Consider the following 27564-nt stretch of genomic DNA (forward strand, 5'->3'; position numbering starts at 1 on the left):
GGGGCTCTGCGAACGCAATGTGATACCTGCAGACCATTCTATCTAAATCTGCATTCCAAATGGAGCTCCTTCCCTTCCGAGCCCTCCCATGCGCCCAAACAGTGGTTCCCCCCCACAAATGGGGTATCAGCGCACTCAGGACAAATTGGACAACAAATTTTGGGGTCCAATTTCTCCTCTCTTACCAGCGGGAAAATACAAAACTGGGGGCTAAAAAATAATTTTTGTGGGAAAAAATTTTTGTTTTATTTTTACAGCTCTGCATTATAAACTTCTGTGAAGCCCTTGGTGGGTCAAAGCGCTCACCACACATCTAGATAAGTTCCTTAGCGGGTCTAGTTTCCAAAATGGTGTCACTTGCGGGGGGTTTCTACTGTTTAGGTACATTAGGGGCTCTGCAAACGCAATGTGACACCTGCAGACCATTCCATCTAAGTCTGCATTCCAAATGGCACTCCTTCCCTTCCGAGCCCTCCCATGCGCCCAAACAGTGGTTCCCCCCACATATGGTGTATCATCGCACTCAGGACAAATTGGACAACAAATTTTGAGGTCCAATTTCTCCTGTTACCCTCGGGAAAATACAAAACTGGGGGCTAAAAAAATAATTTTTGTGGGAAAAAATTTTTGTGTTATTTTTACGGCTCTGCATTATAAACTTCTGTGAAGCCCTTGGTGGGTCAAAGCACATCTAGATAAGTTCCTTAGGGGGTCTACTTTCCAAAATGGTGTCACTTGTGGGGGGTTTCAATGTTTAGGCACATCAGTGGCTCTCCAAACGCAACATGGTGTCCCATCTCAATTCCTGTCAATTTTGCATTGAAATGTCAAACGGAGCTCCTTCCCTTCCAAGCTCTCCCATGCGCCCAAACAGTGGTTTACCCCCACATATGGGGTATCAGCATACTCAGGACAAATTGTACAACAACTTTTGGGGTCCAATTTCTTCTCTTACCCTTGGGAAAATAAAAAAATTGGGGGCAAAAAGATAATTTTTGTGAAAAAATATGATTTTTTATTTTTACGGTTCTGCATTATAAACTTCTGTGAAGCACTTGGTGGGTCAAAGTGCTCACCACACCTCTAGGTAAGTTCCTGAGGGGGTCTACTTTCCAAAATGGTGTCTCCAAACGCAACATGGTGTCCCATCTTGATTCCAGTCAATTTTGCATTGAAAAGTCAAATGGCGCTCCTTCGCTTCCGAGCTCTCTCATGTGCCCAAACAGTGGTTTACCCCCACATATGGGGTATCGGTGTACTCAGGACAAATTGTAAAACAACTTTTGGGGTCCATTTTCTCCTGTTACCCTTGTTAAAATAAAACAAATTGGAGCTGAAGTAAATTTTTTGTGAAAAAAGTTAAATGTTCATTTTTATTTAAACATTCCAAAAATTCCTGTGAAGCACCAGAAGGGTTAATAAACTTCTTGAATATGGTTTTGAGCACCTTGAGGGGTGCAGTTTTTAGAAACGTGTCACACTTGGGTATTTTCTATCACATAGACCCCTCAAAATGACTTCAAATGAGATGTGGTCCCTAAAAAAATATGGTGTTTTAAAAATGAGAAATTGCTGGTCAAATTTTAACCCTTATAACTCCCTAACAAAAAAAAATTTTGGTTCCAAAATTGTGCTGATGTAAAGTAGACATGTGGGAAATGTTACTTATTAAGTATTTTGTGTGACATATCTCTGTGATTTAATTGCATAAAAATTCAAATTTTGAAAATTGCAAAATTTTCATAATTTTCGCCAAATTTCTGCTTTTTTCACAAATAAACGCAGGTGCTATCAAAGAATTTTTACCACTATCATGAAGTACAATATGTCACGAGAAAACAATGTCAGAATCCCTGGGATCCGTTGAAGCGTTACAGAGATATAACCTCATAAAGGGACAGTGGTCAGAATTGTAAAAATTGGCCAGGTCATTAACGTGCAAACCACCCTTGGGGTAAAGGGGCTAACTGGCAGATATGGGGGTTAGTCTGCAGGTAAATGGCATTCTAAAACAGCGCCGGCACTTACACCCCCACTTCCAGGAGGAAATTAACTTTATTCTTCATGGTAGAGCTCCAGTTTTATTCATAGGGGTGGTGCCGGGTTTCAGTCACTGATCTGGGCATAGTGAGTGGCAGCTATAACCGTGCCTCCAGCACTGACTGACAACAGGTTTAGCATTAGGGTCGGTTGTCAGTCAGTGCAGGGGGCGGTTACAGCTGCCACTTTCTATATACAGAGCGGTGACTGAATCCGTGCTGGTATGGAATAAAGTTCAGTTCCTTGGGGAAACTTGCGTCTAAGTGTCTAAATGAGGATGAGGTTGCCATAATTAGGTTAACTTGCTGTTTTACTCTAAGAACCCGGGGTGACATCATATTTGGCAGCTCTAATGGAAGCATGGTGGTTATCAAACACATTTCCCAAAATCAGATACATTAGGAATAGCTAGGTGCAGTGTTAAAGGGAACCTGTCACCCCCAAAATCGATGGTGAGGTAAGCTCACCGTCATCAGGGGCTTATCTACAGCATTCTGTAATGCTGTAGATAAGCCGCCGATGTTACCTGAAAGAGGAGAAAAAGAGGTTAGATTATACTCACCCAGGGACGGTCCAGCTGCGGTCTGGTCAAATGGGTGTCTCAGGTCCACTCCGGCGCCTCCTATCTTCATTCCATGACGTCCTCTTCTGGTCTTCATGCCGCGGCTCCAGTGCAGGCGTACTTTGTCTGCCCTGTTGAGGGCAGAGCAAAGTACTGCAGTGCGCAGGCGCCGGAAAAGTCAGAGAGGCCCGGCGCCTGCGCACTGCAGTACTTTGCTCTGCCCTCAGCAGGGAAGACAAAGTACGCCTGCCCCAAAGCCGCGGCGTGAAGACCAGAAGAGGACGTCATGGAATGAAGATAGGAGGCGCCGGAGTGGACCTGAGACACCCATTTGACTAGACCGCAGCGGGACCGTCCCTGGGTGAGTATAATCTAACCTCTTTTTCTCCTCTTTCAGGTTACATCGGGGGCTTATGTACAGCATTACAGAATGCTGTAGATAAGCCCCTGATGACGGTGAGCTTACCTCACCATCGATTTTGGGGGTGACAGGTTCCCTTTAACAACCAGATATATATAAACCTCTTTTAGATGATTACCCAAAATTGTATTGAAAAATAGTCTTCTATTAGGAAGATCTTCTCGAAGAAGAGGATAATATACTGTATTATATACTACTGTACTGAAAAGCATAGTAAGAGGATAATAAACTGTACTATATAGTATTGTTCTGAGAAGAATAGCAACTACATTTAATAATGCAGTTATCCCCCCGAAAAGGTGAAGGTATGTTTTTAATAGGCTTCAGTAACAGTTGTATAAGCAAATGTTTAAAGGGACCATTTAAAATCAGGTGTTTTGATATGGAAAATAAACAGAACTAATACTATGTCTTAGTGAACTTAGATTTTCCCTGTCTTTAGGTATACTATAAATGGATTAATGAATACTTCTCTAGAACTAGGTTAATGCGTTGATGTGAAACTGAACATCACACCTGGAACCTGCTTGCTTGAAAAGTCTTAAAATGAAATGCATTTTTCTCAATAAATAACTAGCTTTCTGTGGAGATTCAATTGTGTGCCTACTTACTATGGAAATAATTCATTTAATTACACTTTTTAATTGAGGAGAAAAATATTTTTCAATTGTACATATTTTAACACTTTGCTTGTGATTTGCAAGAAAAAACACACCCAAGAATTAAGCATTGCGTGCATTAATTAACAACTTTCCTATGTGTTAATGTGAGCATATGGCATTTAATTACCAACTGACAAACCTGTGAGTCTGTCTGATTAGTGTGGCAGAATTTCTTGCCCAGGTTTTAAGAAAGATGGCTGTGGGCCCTTGAAGAATTCTGTATCTGAACAAAAGAAACTCTCAGTGGCCTGGCATATGTTCAGTAGCCTTGCATATTCACACCAAATTGGCAAATGAGTTCTACAATGGGATATTGGGTGATCACAATTTTTCCTAGATTGAAGATTTTTAGAATTTTGGTGTCAGCACTGTATATTGGATCTTTACCAACTAAAGAACTGGATTCTTAGTTTATTCTAGCTTCTTGGTTATCTTTCATATTATTATCTGATACATGGCAGTAACAAAAATTCTGGATAATTTACTACACTTTATGAAGTCAACAACACCACATACAGTATTTAAGGTGCCTTTTTTCACAAAGTACTTAAAGTTATTTTTTTTTTAATGGAAATATATGGCAAAAAATTATCCGGTCAGTCTGTAGCCAAGATCGTTAAGGAATAAAGAAGAATAACTGTCCATGGTGCTGAAAGAGAGACTGACTGTTGGTGATTAACACTTGCACTCTACTAGTCAAGCAAAGCTTCTAAGATCAATGCTATACATTTAAGACATATAAATAGGTTAACATTTGTAACATTTAAGTATTACTGAAAACAACAAGTTATACAGGACATTATACAGAAAAATGTTCTATTGATTTTATAGATTTATGCAGCCTTCTGTTAAAACAAGAGACTGCTGTAAAATATGCTCATTTAATTGTCATTAAGACTAACGTTGCTTAGGTAATAGCATGGGCCATCACGTAAAAGACAGATCATCACCCACGTTATATCAAATACCTGATTAGCACATGTTACTTTACATTTCTGCACATTCTATTAATTTATTCAACAAAACCAATTAATGATTAAGTCTTTTTTCTTGATCCAAAGGTCAAGAATAGTGAACTATCCAAATCTGATTTGCATGAAAAATAAAAGACGTCATGCTCCATTCATGCAACTTTTATGTGCTACATCTGAAGACAATGTTTGGAATAGACACTATATAGTGCTGCGCAAGTATTATAGTCCTCAGACGGGGAAAAAAATGTTGCAATGTAAGAATTTATCAATTAACAAAATGCAAAAAATGGAAATCTAAATGACATCAATATTTAAAGTGTGACCAACCTTTGACCTCAAAACAGCATCAGAATATCAATACTTCCAGGTACACTTACACTCACTTCGTAAAAGAACATAGTAGGGAGGTTGCTTCGAACATCTAGAAAAAATTACCACAGATCTTCTGTGGATGTCACTTGTGCAAAATCCTTCTGCATAGTCATGTAATCCCATACAGACTAAATGATGTTGAGGTTAGGACTCTGTGAGGCCCATGTCCTAACTCACAGGCTGCATGTTTGGGGACATTGTCCAGCTGCAGAATACAATTGGAGATAATCAAATGCCTCCCGGGTGGTGCTGTATGATAGATATGTATCTGCCTTTATTTTTCAGCACTGAGGACAACAAAAAATGAGCAACACTGAGAATTATAATAGGAATGGTTGGCCAAGGAAACTTAGTGCAGCGGATGAAAGACACATTACCCTTGACAGAAGCTGTCCAACAGTGCCATCACCTTAGAACTGGCAGCCACCAAGAGAACCCATCTACACCCATCTACTATTCAGAGATGTCTGGTTACCGCAGTCTTCATGGAAGAATTGTGGCCATAAAATATCCCATCCACATGGAAACAAGGCTAAGTGTCTCAGCTATGCATGAAAACATAGGAACTGGGGTGCAGCACAATGTCAGCAGGTGTTCTGGACTGATGAGTCAAAATGTGAAATATTTCACTGTAATAGACGTTAGTTTGTTTGTGAAGGGCCGTAGAGCAGAAAAAAATAATGAGAATCTTCGGGCAACAGTGAAGAATAGAGGAGGTTTCTTGCTGGTTTGGGGTTAGATTTCATCAACTAGAGTTGAGGCATTGGTTATGATTAACGGCATCTTCAAAGCTAAGAAATGCAAGTAATTTCTTATCCATCATGCATTACTATCAGGGAGGCATCTGATTGTCTCCAAACTTATTCTGCAGCAGGACAACATTCCCCAACATACAGCCAATATCATTTAAGTATTTTCAATGTAATGAAGAACAAGGAGTCCTGGAAGTGATGATATGGCGACCCCAGAGCCCTGGTCTCAATATCACTAGGTCTGTGTGGGATTACATGAAGAGACAGATGGACTTGCACAATCATACATCCACATAAGATCTGTGGTAAATAACATAGCCACGTAGTATATAACAGCCCACGTAGTATATAACACAGCCATGTAGTATATTGCCCAGCCACTCAGTATATTGCACAGCCATGTAGTATATAGCACAGGCCACGTAGTATATAGCACAGAGATGTAGTATATAACACAGGGCACGCAGTATATAACACAGCCCATGCAGTATATTGCACAGCCACGTAGTATATAGCACAGCCCATGTAGTATATAGCACAGAGACGCAGTATATAATCCAGCCCACGCAGTATATAACACAGCCCACGTAGTATATAGCAATGTGGGCACCATATCCCTGTTAAAAAAAGAATTCAAATAACAAATTGTTATATACTCACCTTCCGTTGGCACCTTGATCCAGGCCAGGCGTTTAGCGATGCTCCTCGCAACGCTCCGGTAACGTAGTCTGTGTAAAGGACTGCTAAAACCCTATGTGGCCACTGACTGGAGGGGAGTATGGATGGGACACTGACTGGAGGGGGGTAAGGAGGGGCCAATTCGCGGCCGGACTGTGCCTGTCGCTGATTGGTTGCGGCCAGCCAGCCGCGACCAATCAGCGACACGGGATTTCCGCAACAGACAGACGGAAGTACCCCTTAGGCAATTATATATATATATAGATATGATTAGATAAACTGTACAAATATATGTAGATAGACAAAAAGATGAGCACACACATATAAATGCGTTAGTATATACAGTACATATATCAGATACATATCCATATAGTTTGCAAAAAAAAAAGATTTTTGGAAGAAAAAAAACATATAGCACATGCGTATGCATAAATCACAATGTGAGTATAGCGTTACCTTTCCATGGGTTCACAGTATGCTTTTAAAAAACATAACTATTTTTTAGTAAAATATATATAATAAATGATTTATAATTCTATTTGGAATGTCTAGTTTTTATTGTTTCTATATATAAATATTTTATAACCCTAAAATAAAATGTAACTAGATTAGTAAGAAACTACCCTAACTATACCTGTGAATAGATAGTAAATAAAACTAACATTTTGTTATTGCTCCTGTTGAACCCAATCTCAATGGTTTCACAATATCCTGCATTATTTCTTACAAATGCTTTTTTGTTGCAGTCACTAGCTCAGCCATAGTTTTAATTGAAATGGCTCCATGCTTATAACAGCCAGAAACATCAGGTCAGTGACACCGTGACCAAGGGTGGTCAGCCTGGCGCTAATTCTGTTACCGCACAGTTGTTAGCAATGTGACAAATAGAAATTCCTTGGTTCGGCCAGGTCATTATCTCATTGTGACATAAAGTGAGTTAGCATATATTGCTTTTATACACAGCACGCCAGCTAATCATTATTTGACCAGATGTGCACTCTTCAACACGGTGCTCTTGATTAAAATCAATATTTTGCGTTAAAATGCCATTTCTGGTCTACAATCCTCAAATCTTAGATTGTGGTTCTTGGAATTTGACATCCTTGCTTCACTAAGCATTTCTCTGTGATACGTGCTCTAATTAACTTCTTTCTTATTTCCCACAGGAGAACATGTGATCCTTGTAAAAAATCATTGGGTACAGAATATTGTATCTTATGATAGTTTCAACTAATGATAGCTGACTACAGCTGCGATCTACTAACCCAGCAATCTTCGGTGTACAGATTCTGCTATAATTACAGCACAATTTGAAATTATGGAAACATCTGTGACGCCCAACGAATTTAGGTTTTATTAAAAACCATAAAGAATGTGGTACAGTGGTCCTATTATATTTTAATATTCAAGTTCAATTTAGATGCTGAAGTATACTTGCAATATGCTGATGAAGAAAAGAAAAGAATAATTGTACATATCTAGACTAGGGGCAGCTTTAGCGCACCGCCGGACGGCCACAGGATCGCTGAAGCCAATCACCGGCCTCAGCAGCGATACTAGCCAATAAGGCATGAGGCTAATATGGTCAGTGATTGGCTTCAGTGGTCCTGTGAATGTGCAGCATATCATTACTGCAGGAAAATCAAGAAAAATCTGCAAATTCATTAGGTGAGTACTTTTCAATTGTATTTCCTCCTGTTAGCGTAAAAAAGATCTGTCACTAAATCTCACAATACAAGCTGCATATATTACTAAGAAGATCTCTTAGACCTGATGTGGCTGTCATTTTTACTTTGAATATCCATGTAAGAATGTCTATATCACCCTTTCTAAAGTTAAATGTACGTTTTATGAATCTAGTTCTAGCTAATAATACAGTGATGAAAATGAATAAGGCATATACGGTAGTTTGTATTGTGAAATCTGCAGACAGATCAGCGTTAATTACTAGAAATTCTAGACAAACCCTTCTAACCTCTTCTTTTAGCAAGTTTCCAAAACCCAGGACTTCTCAAATGGAAGTGAACATGAGGCTCCTGACCCGTTTCTGGGCATATTAGAACAGTATGTACGCACCAAAGACAATTCCAACAGAAGAAATGGGCGGCAAAAAACCTGCTGGATTGACACCATCAAGAGCGACATGGGAATGACTATTGGCGACTGAAAGAAGAAACGCGGGATAGAAATTCCTTGGCGAGCGATCATAAATAGAACGACAGAGAGTTGTACGTGACTGAACTGATGAGTGAGAGGGGAATGGGAGCATTAAGATCATGCTTTTACTATTCATTTTGCATTAAAGGATAGGTGTGAATTTAGTGTACTTGCTATGGTACTGTTATATATAGAAAACCAAAACAGAAAAAAACAAGGATCCCTAAAAGATAACCTTTAATTACAATAGTTAAAAATAGAGGACTTTATATAACACATATGATAAAAAGTACAAAATGTACCTACAGAACCCTGTAATGGACTACAATAAATCCTGCCTGTTAGTGGAGGTTGGCACCCTAATTTTCCGCGGTAGGCGCCCCCACTCCTCGACGGCTCACCCTTTTAAATCCCTAGAAAAAACCTGTAATACAGGAAACCTGGTGAGCCCTAAAGTCCAGTCCTATGCTGATGACTACCTGACAGTGGAGGTTGGCACCCTAATTTTCTGCGGTAGGCGCCCCCACTCCTCGGCGGCTGACCCTAGGGTCCCTAATAGTCCCTATAATGGGGATAGACAAAAGATAATGTCCCACACACACCTCCAATACCCGTGAAAAAAAAACCTAAAAAATTGAAAAAATGAAAAACAGAAAAATGAAAAAACACAAAAAAATAAATTGCTTATCACAACTAATATGTAGCAATAAATGGTGAGTATAGCATAATAGTATATGCCACCACAAGGATAACTCTACAGATAGATGGGTATAATGGAGTGTCAAGATATAATATGTCCAAATCAAATAATCCTGACCAGAATATGTATGATGACAAATGTGTATTAATCACACAGTGCCCGTCTCTTTACAATATTCAATGAGAGACAAATGTTCAATATTGACAAAAATAGCCCTACAGAACACACTGGATCAATGTGTAACATATATATACCAGTGGAAAGGCAACATATTGTTCATCGTAATAGGACATATGCTCCTAAAAACATGGATAAACCAGGTGAATAAATGAATATCCAAAAATAGACTAATAATTATAAAACATAACTACACCTCTTTTGTAATCCTGAAGGTACTTGAACACAATCGTTCTAGCCAGATAGACAGTGCGTTTACAAATGTATCACTGTTGTACTTATCTGCTTATTGAGGTGTATTATGGTATTTCCAAATCGACCCAGAAATCCATGTGGAGAAATGAATGTCATCCTGACCATAGTCTGTCAGTAAGTCCCCAGGTAATGCCCGACGCGTTTCCCCCCCCATTGGGGATAACAGGGGTTCATCAGGGGTTAGGCAGCTACAATGAAGATACAGGAGCTCTGTCTATAGGGCTATTTTTGTCAATATTGAACATTTGTCTCTCATTGAATATTGTAAAGAGACGGGCACTGTGTGATTAATACACATTTGTCATCATACATATTCTGGTCAGGATTATTTGATTTGGACATATTATATCTTGACACTCCATTATACCCATCTATCTGTAGAGTTATCCTTGTGGTGGCATATACTATTATGCTATACTCACCATTTACTGCTACATATTAGTTGTGATAAGCAATTTATTTTTTTGTGTTTTTTCATTTTTCTGTTTTTCATTTTTTCAATTTTTTAGGGTTTTTTTTCACGGGTATTGGAGGTGTGTGTGGGACATTATCTTTTGTCTATCCCCATTATAGGGACTATTAGGGACCCTAGGGTCAGCCGCCGAGGAGTGGGGGCGCCTACCGCAGAAAATTAGGGTGCCAACCTCCACTGTCAGGTAGTCATCAGCATAGGACTGGACTTTAGGGCTCACCAGGTTTCCTGTATTACAGGTTTTTTCTAGGGATTTAAAAGGGTGAGCCGTCGAGGAGTGGGGGCGCCTACCGCGGAAAATTAGGGTGCCAACCTCCACTGACAGGCAGGATTTATTGTAGTCCATTACAGGGTTCTGTAGGTACATTTTGTACTTTTTATCATATGTGTTATATAAAGTCCTCTATTTTTAACTATTGTGATTAAAGGTTATCTTTTAGGGATCCTTGTTTTTTTCTGTTTTGGTTTTCTATTGCTCTAGGGTTCCAAATTATCTAGTTTGTTTGGTTTCTCTCAGTACTGTTATATATACTAAAATCCCAATACTCTGTCCCCTGCTACTCATTGCCTGCTGCCCTGTCCTACGTGGCTCTTCTTTCAGCCATTGGACGCCAAATCTCCAGAGTCCTCACTCTAGCCTAGGACTTCCAACCACAACCAGGCCTCAGAGGTCACAATGTGTGGCACATAGGGACATCAGACGCCTGCTTCATCAGGTTTTCGCCATCAGGCACAATCCGGCAAATTTTGAAAAAAAAAGGGATCAGTTTTTTTTTCCGCTGGATACGTTTTTTCTCATAGAGTTGTATTAGCACCGAATTGCGCCTTATGGCCATATGTTTCATCTGTTTTTTGCCAGATCCGTCAAAATTAATTTTTCTGGCGGACGGAGAAAACGTCCAGAGGAATGTTTTTTCTGTATGGCTAAAAAACGCACAGTGATGGTTCCAGCGATAAACGGATGGAACGTTAGGTGAAATGAGTGGATCCGGCTACCGATTCCAGTATTTTTATACTGATCATGCCCCGTAGCGTCATTTTCCATTTCGAAGTCTCTCTCTGTATCTCTCTCTCATCTTCCCCGGAACAGGAAGTCCAAACTCTATGCCCGGTAAATAAGAACGGATCCAGCAAAAAAACGGATCTGGTGCATCAGTTTTTCACAGTTTGCATCGGATCCGTTTTTTTTAATTCGTCGGATTATGCCTGAAAGCAAAAAACTGATGTGTGAAAGTAGCCTAAGATGTCAGGAACAGCAAGGACAACTATCCTTTTGGTAACTAAATATGTTTTATTATGCGTCTCGTGGAAGAACAACATTTTTTTAACTAAAAATAAGAAGAACATGTTGTCCTAATGTACAAGGTTCATTTTCAACTATATGCTGAAGTCCTTAGTGATTCAGAAGTAAAGCTTGCTCTATAGATCTCAATAAATCATTGCTTACTGGGTTTCAATTATTATTTTTGGCAAACACTTCGAAGCAGGATATTCTGGAAATGTGCTGCAAAAAAAAACTGTGAACAACAGAATGTCCTGATTTTTTAATTGTAAGCGATAAAGCAACAGCATAGGAAAGGATGTTCTCCACCAAGTGTTCGGCAGAGATTGAGTGGGAGCAAACGCAAATGCTGAAATCATCCAGTCTGTTGCACTTGGAAGTCAGATGATGACAACATTGAATGTTGAATATTTTAAAGGAAATGAAAATATGAAAAAAATATAGTACAAGATTTAGTGAAGTATAAAAGGACTTACACAAAGCCAAAACATTTTAAGAAATCACTAGATGAGGGCTTATTTTACTAATGGAACACAGCCATGTTTTTTCATTGGGAATCATAATTATCTGTTATCTCAGGTTCTACAAGACTGAAGGTCAGCCTAAAGAGTTGTCCTACAATGTTATTTTAGGCTTTAAACACGTGACGATATTACGGATAAATAGGGTATGGCTACAAAATAACGCAAGACATTCTGTCATTATGAGATACAGTAGATTGTCCTATCAAATGCCTAGGTGAGGTGGTGGCGTATATATATTCTTATACTCGTATGTTCTAATTGGATAGAGGAAGCTATAGAGAAAATCTTACATTTTACAATTTGACTCTCGTCCTGGCCGGTATAGCTTTGAACCCTTGATTCAGCACACAGTAATGATCTGACATTGGGTAAATAATGATTTATACTGTCTCAGAGGTCAGTCAAGTCCTGGCTCATTTACACATCTAAAGAGCTCTGTGCAATCCCTAAACATCAAGAACACATTAAAATATGACAATCCTTCCAGCTTATTTTAATAATTTGTGGCAGGAAACAGAATCAATGTTTTACAACATTCTGCAAATGAATCTCACTGTTCTAAACGTCCAGAATTTCATATTACCTATACTGTAAAATGCATTCATTACGAGACTACATATTAGACTTTTCAAGTACTGTATGCCCTGGTAGTATTCAAAATGGCTGAAAACAACCCGGCATCAAGTTACCCTCTACCAGTGACATAGCTTGAAGCTTGCCAGTCCCAACGCAAAATCTCCAACAGGGCACCAAACTATAAGGGGTCTTTATTAAGAATAATTTGCCACTCTATTTGAAAGCAGCATCATGTAGGGGTAATGACCCTGATTCCAGCTGTTTGCAGCAGTTTTGATACAATCACTGCTACAGATCAATCGGTTCTCTAATGGCTGATCTCTGTATAACCCCCCCCACACACACACACGCACACACACGCACACACACACACACACACACACACACACACCACTGATTGACATGTCTCTGTGTACACTGTCCACCCGTGGTGGGAGCAGGGTTATAAAATGCTCATGAATTTGGAGGACTATATGACAGAAGCCTTACTAGTTCTTTAGCGATAATATCCTGCTGATAAATGGTGATTTATGAAAACTACAACATGCAGCCCAGTAAGTGACACATCACCGGAATCAGAGTCCTTTCTCTACATTAGGCTGCTTTCAGAATAGGTATAAAAAACTTGTTTTTTTCTTTTTAACAGTACTGGTCTTCTCATATGGTCACCTCTTTTGGCTCCAGTGTTTGGATATGACCGCAACCTTTCCACCCTCCTTCGTCTTTTACCATTTTTAGCATGTGGGAAATACTTTTCTCTAAAAGATCTTTTGTGGAACATGAGCATCTTATTAGCACAAATAATTCTTCCAAATCTATTATCCATACATTTTCTATAATTCCCATCCATTACCTTCTAAAAATGTATTTTACTGGGATGGAGAAGACAAAGAGAAAAAAGTAAAGAGCAGAATAATCTTTTTTTTTATCAAGCTTCCATTCTCCATCAATCATACCCTTATCTACCAATAAGAATGTGAAAAACAACAACAAAAAATATTGTATTAGTTTTTGGAAGACTTATTTTGTAGCTGAAATGAGTCATTCCAGTGTTCTAAGCAGCCTTCCAGGTCTAAACGTTTGCACTGAATTGATTAACTAAGAACACGTCCTTATCTTTGGTACTAAAGTACAGCAAGTGGGAAACGGTTTCTGCTCCCATTTTCGCGTTGGCCTATGATTTTGTTTTTTTCTATATAGAAAGCAAAATATTACTGATGTGTTATCCTACAAGTTTACCATTGGAAGGTGATAAGCTGCATTTTTTTAATATCACCCTTTTTGGATACACACTGTATAGAAAAATGTTCTATTTTTGGGTGATGGAATAGTAAAAAAACTGCAATTTCACCCTTGTTTTCTAGGTTTTTTCCCACAGTGTTTATCACATGGTATAAATGGCAGCTTAACTGTACTGTACAGGTCAGTATGGTTCAGGCAGTACAAAAGTTGTGTAGTTTTTTCATGTTTTATTACTTGTGAAATAAAAAGAAAATAATTTGCTTTTGTATCGCCGCATTCAAATAGCTATAGCTTTTTTACTGTTTTGTCAATATAGTTTTGTTTGGTCTTTCTCAGAAAATTAGACATAGGGGCTTATAAAGTGTCTTTAGACCATACAATGGTAATCCTTGATGTCTTACTATAATTGGAACAAAGCAGTTAAAGGGGTCATCCACATTATGGGACAATTATTCTTTTTTTGAGGCTAGAGTAACACGACCGTTTTTTGTCTCAACAAAGAAAATCGGTCTGATTATGCAAATCACACTGTGATCAGACCCTGGTGGAGGATGATGCGAGTGTAATCTGATGCCTTCAGAAGCGGCAAAAAAAAAAAAGGTTTCTCCACCTTCTCCATTCAGTCAGTCAGTGAAAATCGGACCACACTCCGATGTCATCCGAGTGCAGTCCAATATTTTCCATGGATCCACAAACTTGAATGGCCAAGTGCAATCCAGAGACATAACGTTCAGGCTGTGATTTTTTTCCTTAGACCACTTACACCGAGAAAAAAAATCAGACTTGCACACGGCCTCATGGAATAACGTGGGGAAGAGTATTACAAGTGCTTCTCACAAAATTAGAATATCATCAAAAAGTTAATTTATTTCATTTCTTCAATACAAAAAGTTAATCTCATATATAGTCATTACAAACAGAGTGATGTATTACAAGTGTTTATTTCTGTTAATGTTGATGATTGTGGCTTACTGCTAATGATAACCCAAAAGTCATTATCTCAGTAAATTAGAATACTTTATAATACCAGCTTGAAAAATCATTTTAACCCCTTCCTGACATGAGCCGTACATATACTGTTCTGCGGGAGGTGCGTTCCTGCAAAGAGCAGTATATCTACACTGCCACGATCGCGCTTCCTCACGCTGATCACCGTGGTGATCATGTGCGTGTGTCAGCTGTAGTAATACCCACGATCGCTGCTAGCACTGATCTCAGTTATTTAACCCCTCTGATGCTGCTGTCAGTAGTGACAGAGGCATAGAGAAGCATCGAACAGGGAGGGGGGCTCCCTGCGAGCTTCCATCAGGCCAACAATTTTGTTGTAAAAATGAGAAATCGCTGGTTAACATTTAACCCTTATAACTTCTGAACAAAAAAAACTTACATTTCCAAAATTGAGCTGATGTAAAGCAGACATGTGGGAAATGTTACTTAACCCCTTAGCGACCTCCGATACGCCTTTTAACGGCGGCCGCTAAAGGTACTTAAACCACAGCGCCGTTAATTAACGGCGCTGTGGAAAAAGTAAATAGCGCCCCCCAGAGTCAGATTTTCTCCGGGGTCTCGGCTGCCGGGGGTAGCCGAGACCCCAGAGAACATGATTCGGGGGGGGTTTTACCCACCCCGCATTTGCGATCGCCGGTAATTAACCGTTTACCGGCGATCGCAAAAAAAAAAAAAAAAGCGATCTCTTTTTAATTTCTCTGTCCTCCGATGTGATCGCACATCGGAGGACAGAGAAAAGGGGTCCCAGGTGGCCCCCCAATACTTACCTATCTCCCCCTGGTGCTCCTCGTGGCTCCCGGTGGGCGCCGCCATCTTAAAAATGGCGGGTGCATGCGCAGTGCGCCCGCCGGCCGGGGGTAGCCGAGACCCCAAAGATCATGATCGGGGTCGGTTTTACCGACCCCTGTTTTGCGATCGCCGGTAATTAACTGTTTACCGGCGACCGCAAAAAAAAAAAGTAAAGTGTAATTCTCTGTCCTCTGATGTGATCGCACATCAGAGGACAGAGAAATAGGGGGATTCGGGGACCCTACAATACTCACCTGTGTCCCTTGATCCTCTTGCTGCTCCTCCTGGCCGCCGGCAGAAGAAAATGGCGGGCGCATGCGCAGTGCGCCCGCCATCTGTCTCCATCTGCTGGCCGGCAGGAGAACAGCAGTTGGGGCTAAAATTAGGGTTAGGGGTAGGGTTAGGGGTAGGGTTAGGGGTAGGGTTAGGGCTAGGGGTAGGGTTAGGGGTAGGGTTAGGGGTAGGGTTAGAGGTAGGGTTAGGGGTAGGGTTAGGGCTAGGGTTAGGGGTAGGGTTAGGGCTAGGGTTAGGGCTAGGGTTAGGGGTAGGGATAGGGCTAGGGTTAGGGCTAGGGTTAGGGCTAGGGTTAGGGCTAAATTTAGGGTTAGGGTTGGGGCTAAATTTAGGGTTAGGGTTGGGGCTAAATTTAGGGTTAGGCTTCTTTCACACTTATGTCGGTACCGGGCCGTCGCAATGCGTTGGCCCGACATACCGACGCACGTTGTGAAAATTGTGCACAACGTGGGCAGCGGCTGTAGTTTTTCAACGCATCCGCTGCCCAATCTATGTCCTGGGGAGGAGGGGGCGGAGTTACGGCCACGCATGTGCGGTCAGAAATGGCGGATTCGATGTACAAAAAAAGTTTCATTGAACGTTTTTTTGTGCCGACGGTCCGCCAGAACACAACTGATCCAGTGCACGATGGACGCGACGTGTGGCCATCCGTCACGATCCGTCGGCAATACAAGTCTATGGGCAAAAAATGCATCCTGCGGGCACATTTGCAGGATCCGTTTCTTGTCCAAAACGATGGATTGCGGCGGATGCCAAACGACGCAAGTGTGAAAGTAGCCTTAGGGCTAGGGTTGGGGCTAAAGTTAGGGCTAGGGTTGGGGCTAAAGTTAGGGTTAGAGTTGGGATTAGGGTTAGGGTTTGGATTACGGTTGGTATTAGGGTTAAGGTTGGCATTAGGGTTACGCTTGGGATTAGGGTTAGGTTTGGAATTAGGGTTGTGATTAGGGGTGTGTGGGATTAGGGTTAGGTTTGAGGTTAGGGTTGAGATTAGGATTAGGGGTGTGTTGGAGTTAGGGTTTTGATTAGGGTTATGGTTAGGGTTAACATTGGGGTTGTTTTGGGGTAAGGGTTGTGATTATGGTTAGGGTTAGTGATTAGGATTATGGATCAGGTTGGGATTAGGGTTAGGGGTGTGTTGGGGTTAGGGTTGGAGCTAGAATTGGGGGGTTTCCACTGTTTAGTTACATCAGGGGGTCTCCAAACACGACAGCCAATTTTGCGCTCAAAAAGTCAAATGCTGCTCCCTCCCTTCTGAGCTCTGCCGTGCGCCCAAACAGTGGGTTACCCCCACATATGGGGCATCAGCGTACTCGGGATAAATTGGACAACAACTTATGGGGTCCAATTTCTCTTGTTACCCTTGTGAAAATAAAAACTTGGGGGCTACAAAATCTTTTTTGTGGAAAAATATATATATTTTTTTTATGACTCTGCATTATAAATTTCTGTGAAGCACTTGGGTATTCAAAGTTCTCACCACACATCTATATAAGTTCCTTGGGGGGTCTAGTTTCGAAAACGGGGTCACTTGTGGGGGGTTACTACTGTTTAGGTTCATCAGGAGCTCTGCAAATGCAACATAACGCCCACAGACCATTCTATCTAAGTCTGCATTCCAAAACGGCGCTCCTTCCCTTCCGAGCTCTGCCGTGCACCCAAACAGTGGTTTACCCCCACATATGGGGCATCAGCATACGCAGGATAAATTGGACAACAACTTTAGTGGTCCAATTTCTCCTGTTACCCTTGTGAAAATAAAAACTTGGGGGCTACAATATCTTTTTTGTGAAAAAAAAATATTTTTTATTTTCACGACTCTGCATTCTAAACTTCTGTGAAGCACTTGGGCATTCAAAGTTCTCACCACACATCTAGATAAGTTCATTGGGGGGTCTAGTCTCCAAAATGGGGTCACTTGTGGGGGGTTACTACAGTTTAGGCACATCAGGGGCTCTGCAATCGCAACATAATGCCCACAGACCATTCTATCAAAGTCTGCATTCCAAAAAGGCGCTCCTTCCCTTCCGAGCTCTGCCGTGCGCCCAAGCAGTGGTTTACCCCCACATCTGGCGCATCAGCGTACTCGGGATAAATTGGACAACAACTATTGCAGTCCAATTTCTCCTGTTACCCTTGTGAAAATAAAAACTTGGGGGCTACAATATCTTTTTTGTGGAAAAAAAAATATTTTTTATTTTCACGACTCTGCATTCTAAACTTCTGTGAAGCACTTGGGCATTCAAAGTTCTCACCACACATCTAGATAAGTTCCTTGGGGGGTCTAGTTTCCAAAATGGGGTCACTTGTGGGGGGTTACTACAGTTTAGGTACATCAGGGGCTCTGCAATCGCAACATAATGCCCACAGACCATTCTATCAAAGTCTGCATTCCAAAAAGGCGCTCCTTCCCTTCCGAGCTCTGCCGTGCGCCCAAACAGTGGTTTACCCCCACATATGGCGCATCAGCGTACTCGGGATAAATTGGACAACAACTATTGCAGTCCAATTTCTCCTGTTACCCTTGTGAAAATAAAAACTTGGGGGCTACAATATCTTTTTTGTGGAAATTTTTTATTTTTTATTTTCACGACTCTGCATTCTAAACTTCTGTGAAGCACTTGGGCATTCAAAGTTCTCTCCACACATCTAGATAAGTTCCATGGGGGGTCTAGTTTCCAAAATGGGGTCACTTGTGGGGGATTTCTACTGTTTAGGCACATCAGGGGCTCTCCAAACGCGACATGGCGTCCGATCTCAATTCCAGCCAATTCTACATTGAAAAAGTAAAACGGCACTCTTTCTCTTCCAAGCTCTGCGGTGCGCCCATACAGTGGTTTACCCCCACATATTGGGTATCGACGTACTCAGGAGAAATTGCACAACAACTTTCGTGGTCTAATTTCTCCTGTTACCCTTGTGAAAATAAAAATTTGTGGGCAAAAAGATCATTTTTGTAGAAAAAATGCGATTTTTTTTTTCACGGCTCTACGTTATAAACTTCTGTGAAGCACATGGAGGTTCAAAGTGCTCACCACACATCTAGATAAGTTCCTTAAGGGGTCTAGTTTCCAAAATGGTGTCACTTGTGGGGGGTTTCCACTGTTTAGGCACATCAGGGGCTCTCCAAACGCGACATGGCGTCCAATCTCAATTCCAGCCAATTCTACATTGAAAAAGTAAAACGGCACTCCTTCTCTTCCAAGCTCTGCGGTGCGCCCTAATAGTGGTTTACCCCCACATATTGGGTATCAGCGTACTCAGGAGAAATAGCACAACAACTTTTGTGGTCTAATTTCTCCTGTTACCCTTGTGAAAATAAAAATTTGTGGGCAAAAAGATCATTTTTGTAGAAAAAATGCGATTTTTTTTTTTCACGGCTCTACATTATAAACTTCTGTGACGCACTTGGGGGTTCAAAGTCGTCACCACACATCTAGATAAGTTCCTTAAGGGGTCTAGTTTCCAAAATGGTGTCACTTGTGGGGGGTTTCCACTGTTTAGGCACATCAGGGGCTCTCTAAACGTGACATGGCGTCCGATCTCAATTCCAGCCAATTCTGCATTGAAAAAGTCAAACGGCGCTCCTTCACTCCTAAGTTCTGCGGTGCGCCCAAAAAGTGGTTTACCCCCACATATGGGGTATTGGCGTATTCAGGAGAAATTGCATAACAAAATTTATGGTTACATTTCTGTTTTTACACTTGTGAAAATAAAAAAAAATGGTTCTGAATTAAGATGTTTGCAAAAAAAAGTTAAATGTTCATTTTTTCCTTCCACATTGTTTCAGTTCCTGTGAAGCACGTAAAGGGTTAATAAACTTCCTGAATGTGGTTTTGAGAACCTTGAGGGGTGCAGTTTTTAGAATGGTGTCACACTTGGGTATTTTCTATCATATAGACTCCTCAAAATGACTTCAAATGTGATGTGGTCCCTAAAAAAAAATGGTGTTGTAAAAATGAGAAATTGCTGGTCAACTTTTAACCCTTATAACTCCCTAACAAAAAAAAAATTTGTTTCCAAAATTGTGCTGATGTAAAGTAGACATGTGGGAAATGTTATTTATTAACTTTTTTTCGTGACATATCTCTCTGATTTAAGGGCATAAAAATACAAAGTTTGAAAATTGCAAAATTTTAAAAATTTTCGCCATATTTCCGTTTTTTTCATAAATAATCGCAAGTAATATCGAAGAAATGTTACCACTACCATGAAGTACAATATGTCACGAAAAAACAGTCTCAGAATTAGCGGGATCCGTTGAAGCGTTCCAGAGTTATAACCTCATAAAGTGACAGTGGTCAGAATTGCAAAAATTGGCTTGGTCATTAAGTACCAAATTGGCTCTGTCACTAAGGGGTTAATAACTATTTTGTGTGATATGACTCTCTGATTAATGGTATAGAAATTAAAACTTTGAAAATTTCCATTTTTTTCACAAATAAACGCAAGTCATATCAAAGAAATTTTACCACTATCATAAAGTACAATATGTCATGAGAAATTAATCTCAAAATCACCGGGATCGGTTAAAGCGTTCTAGAGTTATAACCTCATAAAGTGACAGTGGTCAGAATTGTAAAAATTGGCCTGATCAGGAAGGTGAAAACAGGCTTCGGGGTGAAGGGGTTAAAATCCAAAATGTAGGCCTACTGAGATGTATGTTCAGTAAATGCGCTGCTTTTGTATCAATTACTACATCAATGCGGCATGGAAGCGATCAGCCTGTGGCACTGCTGAGGTGTTATGATAGCAGCCATCAGCTCGTCTGCATTGTTAGGTCTGGTGTCTCTCATTTTCCTCTTGACAATATCCCACAGATTCTCTATGGGGTTAAGGTCAGGTGAGTTTGCTGGCCAATCAAGCACAGTGATATTGTAGTTTCTAAACCAGATATTGATTATTTTGGCAGTGTGGACAGGTTCCAAGTCCTGCTGGAGAATGAAATTTCCATCTCCAAAAAGCTTGTCAGCAGAGGGAAGCATGAAGTGCTCTAAAATGTCCTGATAGACGGCTGCACTGACTTTGGTCTTGATAACACACAGTGAACCTACACCAGTAAATTATAGTAAATACCTTCGGTCCTCAAAAATGATACCCAGGAACAGATATCCTTGATAAAGGCCAGAGAGCCGAAATGTTGGAATATTTTGTCTTGTCCATTTACTTTGTCGGCTATGAATAAAGACTTTTTCAATCGTATGGAAATTTCACAGAAGTATCATTTTTGAGTGCCAAAGGTGATTACTATAATTTGTATTCAGTTTTTCCTTCTGTGCAAGTGGAGTGCAAAAATGTCTGACTATTTTTTAATCTACACCAGCAGATGACATGACTCCCCAAACCATCACTGATTGTGGAAACTTCACACTAGACCTCAAGCAGTTTGGATTGTGGCCTCTCCACTCTTCCTCCAGACTCTGAAATGCAAAATTTACTTTCATCTGAAAACAACACCTTGGACCACTGAGTAACAGTCCAGTTCTTTTTCTCCTTGGCCCAGGTATGATGCTCCTGGTGTTGTCTATTGGTCAAGAGTGGCTTGATACAAAGAATGCAACAATTATAGTCCATGTCTTGCATACGTCTGTGTGTGGTGGTTCTTGAAGCAATGACTCCATTAGCAGTCCACTCCTTGTGAATATCCCTAAAATTTTTGATTGGCTTTTTCTTAACAATTATTAAGGCTGCGGTTATCCCAGTTGCTTGTGCACCTTTTTCTACCATACTTTTTTCTTTCACTCAACTTTCCATTAATATGCTTGGATACAGCACTCTCTGAACAGCCAGCTTCTTTAGCAATGACCTTTTGCAGCTTACCCTCCTTGTGGAGTGTGTCAATGACTGCCTTCTGGACCTTTGTCAAGTCAGCAGTCTACTTCATGATTGTGGAGCCTACTGAAACAGACTAAGGGGACTTTTTAAATGCTTAGGAAGCCTTTGCATGTGTTTTTTGTTAATTAATCTAATTTACTGAGATAATGACTTTTGGGCTTTCATTGGCTGTAAGCCATAATCATTGATATTAACAGAAACAAACACTTGAAATAGATCACTCTGTTTGTAATCACTCAGTAGAATATATGAGTTTCACTTTTTGTATTGAAGAACTGAAATAAATTAATTTTTTGATGATATTCTAATTTTGTGAGAAGCACTTGTATCTGTCAAAACGATGGATAGCACTCGTCCAATTTTTAAAGTCATGTGCACAAGCCTTAAATTAGATATATGTATTTGGGGCTGAAAGTTATTTTTGCAATTAGGTATTATTAGAAATTTTGCATCATTTGGCTTTTTTAGGCTCTTTGTTTCGCCACACATTCATCTTATATATGGCCATAAATCAGCTGAGAAGAGCTCAGAAAATACAGAGAAACGAGTCACAAACTTTCTTCTGCAGCCAAAAGTAGTGCAACTTAGAAGCTGTAGAGGGTAAATGGTGCAAGATTTTGAACCTCTTCCTGACATGGCTATTTTCTTTTTTTTCTGCATTTTTGCTTTTTTTCTCTTCTTCTTCCAAGAGCCATAACTTTTTTATTTTTCTGTTGAAATAGTCACACGATGGCTTATTTTTTGCTGGTTGAGTTGTAATTTTAAATTACACCATTCATTTTAACATGCGATGTACTGGAAAGTAAATTCCAAGTGCTGCGAAATTGCGAAAAAAGCGCAGTTGCACAGTTATTTTTGGGTTTTTTGTTTACCATGTTCACTATACAATAACATTAGCTTAGCAATATGATTCGTCAGGTCAGTACAATTACAGGTATAGCAAATATGTATAGTATTTTCTTATTTAAGTACTAAAGACAATTCAGAAATGTGTAAAAGAAATTTGTTTCTGTCGCCTCCGAGTCCATGAGTCAATATGGAGACACAAAATCTCAGCATATGGTATCCAATGGAGCCAAAATGTATTGACACATTTAAAAGGAAAACTACAGAGAGTGCCTCGATACCCTTTTTGAAAATCTTCACAACTTAGAGGCCTTATAAAATTATTAAGGGGAGGATGTATAATAAGTACTGATGAGTGAGTATACTCGTTGCTCGGGTTTTCCCGAGCATGCTTGGGTGACCTCTGAATATTTATGACTGCTCGGAGATTTAGTTTTCATCCCGGCAGCTGAATGATTTACAGCTACTAGCCTGCTTGATTACATGTGGGGATTCCCTAGAAACCACACAACCCCCACATGTACTCAGCCTGGCTAGTAGCTGTAAATCATTCAGCTGCGGCGATGAAAACTAAATCTCTGAGCAGTCATAAATACTTGGAGGTCACCCGAGCGTGCTCGGGAAAAACCCGAGCAACCAGCACACTCGCTCATCACTAATAATAGGCTAATTGCACCTTTTTTGGTATTAAAAAGCTCAAAAATTGCCAGCTTATAAATATACAATAGATCTGGGTCCTGCTGCTGGGCCATATCATTCTCCAATATGGGGATTCCCTATTTCAACTGTTGTAGTGGCCAATAGAAATAAGTGGTTCACTTTGCGCAAACCTAGTTCACAGTCTAGGTCATTGGTCTCTGTCTGTTCACAGGAGTTGTGGAAATTTCCTTACCTTCCGAAAATGCCGTGCTTGACTTATCATTTGGTGGGCTGGCGCATCATAACCTTTGCGCTGCTTAATGCACAGATGATGCCATGCAAGCTCAGGAAACTCACATAACTCCTGTCACATCCAGGAAGCACTGACCTGGACAGTGAACAGGAGTTGAGCACAGTGATTAACTCATCTCTAGTGACCACAGATGTGCTGTTTTTTTTCATTTCACTACTAAAGAACTTCCAAATAGAGCTAAACAGGTGTATTTCAATTTACAATGATTCGGTCAGTAAGATCAACTCTTCTAACTGCACATATGGGCAAGCAGGTCTTTGAAATGTAACTCCATCAACACTTTTATATCTTCTAACTGTTGAGGTATTCCCAAATAATAACTCACAGCAATCAGAAAGTTATCTCAGAAATTGCTGATATCTTATGGACGGGGATATGTTGATTTTTTGGAGAACAGTCCTTTAAGTCAATAGCTTTATACTTCAGAATGGATTATGCTGACTACAGATAAGCTCAACCTGCGGCAACATTTCTGAAATAGTCCTTGACAGAAAATTAATGATAATCAGAGAAGGCATACTGAACCTAAGAACAAATTTTAATACAAAAGGACGGTATATCTGTATTCTCGTATTAAATTCCATTTTACTCATCTTTAAATTTTCTCTTTAATGAAATCAGTATGAATACGAGTTCTAAATTTAGAAGGAAAACAAAAGCCCACTGGGAACTATTGGCATTCATGATTTGCATTGGGAGATATGCAGATCTTTTAAAACCCTGGTTACTAATTAATGAGGCTAAGCGCTTTTCTTTCATAAGGAAACATTCCTGGCTGTAATGACCTGCAGGAATTTCTTTACAAAGTTCAATTAATTGAATTTATGGGAATGTTTACTAGTTATCATTCACATTTATCCCAGCTACTACTGGCAGCTGTTGTGTATAGTATCATGGGTAATGGAATCTTCTGTGAATGTTTACTCTATGAAAATACAATGTAATTATGTGCAGAGACGAGGAGTCAAAAAACAAATAATAAACCCATATATTTCCATAATTAAGCACTGTCAGTATAATAAGCAGCTTTCTGTTATTATCATTGTACCATTCCATTTTCACCTAACATCAGAATGTTCCATGGAAACGTTTTTGGGTTTATGGAACTAGCTGTGTCGACAGGATCAAAACGAAGATAGTAAGTCATGGGAAAAGTCACGAGGAAACCAAATTTGCTGAAAAGACAAACTTATTACATGAACCGTCATGCGATATTACCTAGGCAAACCCTAAAATAGTAAGATTTCAAGGTAATTTCAATTCTTGGCCAGTATTAGACTTGAATTCATTGTGCCCACTAAAGCAAATGATCACACACCCTCCAGCCATACAGAACACGTTCATGTCCAGTTTAATCACATTATCAACTTGCTTGTACACAAAATACATATCATCAATAAGGTCTACTTGATTATTTAGAAATAGGACTCTAGTGGCAAATGAAAAGCTATGGAGAAGATGTACACCCTAAGGCACCATTGTAGCCTCTTTGTTGTTAGAATCGGTGGGGTTAACAAATGCCATCAATTACTGACATCGAAATATGACTTTAACACCTTCCCTCCCTAGGACATAATAGTATGTCATAGGGATGGCGCGGGCTCAGAAGCTGCCACATAAGACAGATGCCGGCTGTGTTACACAGTCAGTTCCTGCCTCTAACCACCATACTTAATGTGGACAAATCTGAACTAATTATCTTTCCTCCATCTCACACACCTTCCCTACCTGATCTATCTATCACAATAAATTACTTCACACTTTCCCCTGTCCCGGTAATCAGCTGCCTCGGAGTAAGCCTTGTCTCTGCTCTGTCCTTTAAACCACACATCCAAACATCCAAGCTCTCGCCACGTCCTGTCACCTCCAGCTCAAAAATATTTCCGGAATCCGTCCTTTCCTCAACCCTCACTCTACCAAAATGCTTGTGCATGTCCTAATCATCTCCCGCCTCGACTACTGCAACTTCCTCCTCTGTGGCCTACCTTCTAACACTCTTGCACCCCTCCAGTCCGTCCTTAACTCTGCTGTCCGACTAATTCATCTCTCCCCTCGCTACACTCCTGCTTCTCCTCTTTGCAAATCCCTTCACCGGCTCCCAATTTCCCAGCGTATCCACTTTAAACTACTAACACTGACCTACAAAGCCATCCATAACCTTTCTCCTCCGTATATTTCCACACTAATCTCTCAATATCTTCCCTCACGTAATCTCCGGTCCTCCCAAGACCTCCTTCTCTCCTCCACGCTTATTCGCTCCTCACCCAATCGCCTCCAAGACTTCTCCTGAATATTCCCCATCCTCTGAAATTCTGTGCCAACACGTCTGGTTATCCACCACATTTGGATCCTTCAAAAGGAAACTGAAAACCCACCTCTTCAAAAAAGCTTACAACCTGTAATGATCACACGGCCACCTCAACACCATCGGAGCTACTGCAACCCCCGACCTACTGTCTCCTTCCCCATAATCCTGTAGAATGTAAGCCCGCAATGGCAGGGTCCTCTCCCCTCTGTATCAGTCTGTCATTGTTAGGTTGTTTACTGTAAGTGATATTTATATTTTGATATAACGCTTCTCATGTACAGCACCATTGAATTAATGGTTCTATATAAATATATAATAATAGTAATAATAATCAGAGCTATCTGTGACAGCTGCTACATAACCACATAAATGGTGCTGTCAATACCTGACAGAAGCATTAAATTGCATGATACTCAAGAGGCATCCATTCAGGCTTCCAATCCCCTCCCTCGCTGCTCCCTGATGTGCAATTGAAGGAGGGGGGTTATTGGAAACTGCAATATTGTAGTATTGCAGTATATAGTAGCAGCAAAAAAATCTGCAAGAAATTGTAGGCTCAATGCCCCTAAGGAGACATAAAAATAAAGATAAAATAAAAAAAAAAGTTTAAAGAAATATAAAAAAACTTACCTTTTCCTTATCCAAAAATAGAAAGAAATTAATCATATTTAGTTTTGCCATGTTCATAAGTCTGATGTATCAAAATATAAAATTTTTAGCTAAATTGCTGTTTTTCGGTTGCTCTATCTCCCCCCAAAAATGCAATATAAAGGGATTAAAATGTTTTATGCACCCGAAAATTGTACCAATAAAAAACACAGCTCAGCACAACACACAAAAAAGCCCCTAAACTGCTCCATTGTTAGAAAAATAAAAACTAGTTATGGGTCTTAGAGAATGGAGACACAAACCAATTACTGTATATACTCGCGTATAATCCGAGATTTTCAGCCCATTTTTGGGGGCTGAAAGTCCCCCTCTCGGCTTATACTCGAGTCATACCCAGGGGTCGGCTGGGGAGGGGAAGCGGGGGCTCTCTAATTATACTCGCCTACTCCTGGTGCGGTTTCTGCAAGTCCCTGCTTCCCTGGTGCCACAGCTTCTTCCTGTACTGAGCGGTCACATGGTACCGCTCATTACAGTAATGAATATGCGGCTCCACCTCCCATAGATTAAAAAAATAATGTCGGAATTACATGTTTTTCACCATTTCACCTCACATGGAATTTTTGGTCTGTTTTTCCATGTTCTTTATATTAAATGGTAAAACGTATGGTGCAATTTAAAACTACAACTCGTCCTGCAGAAAAACAAGACACCATATGGCTATATCAATGAAAGAATAAAAACATTATTGTTCTCGGAAGAAGGGAAGGAAAAAGCGAAACAGCAAAAGAACAAATTGGCTGCTACATTAAAATGTTATCTAACCTTTTATTTATCATATAAACGGATTAAAACGTACAAATCCAAAAACTTACCGTTTGACTTTTCACTATCTGCAGGCTTCATCTGAATAGGATGATGCATCTAAAAAATATAACGTTATAATTCATTACATTTCTGATCATTTTCTAATGGGCTACAATAATGTTCACATACATGTACAGTATAATGATACGCATAATTTAATATAACATGGATTATTGTATGGTCAGAGAAAGGTAAATAAAAGGTCCTTGTAAATAT

The 27564-nt window shown here is 40.1% G+C and overlaps 1 protein-coding gene across 50 annotated transcripts in view; it reads right to left on the reverse strand.

Annotated features, from left to right (window-relative positions):
- CELF2 (CUGBP Elav-like family member 2) overlaps nt 1-27564 on the reverse strand; it is a 671263-nt gene that overhangs the window by 149137 nt on the left and 494562 nt on the right. For all 50 annotated transcript variants that reach the window (XM_069765284.1, XM_069765281.1, XM_069765280.1 and 47 more), the window contains one exon: nt 27357-27405. In XM_069765284.1, coding sequence (XP_069621385.1) covers nt 27357-27405 — 49 coding nt within the window. The remainder of the gene's footprint in view (nt 1-27356; nt 27406-27564) is intronic.

This window comes from Ranitomeya imitator, chromosome 4 (assembly GCF_032444005.1).
Source record: "Ranitomeya imitator isolate aRanImi1 chromosome 4, aRanImi1.pri, whole genome shotgun sequence".
In the NCBI taxonomy this organism is placed as follows: Eukaryota; Metazoa; Chordata; class Amphibia; order Anura; family Dendrobatidae; genus Ranitomeya; species Ranitomeya imitator.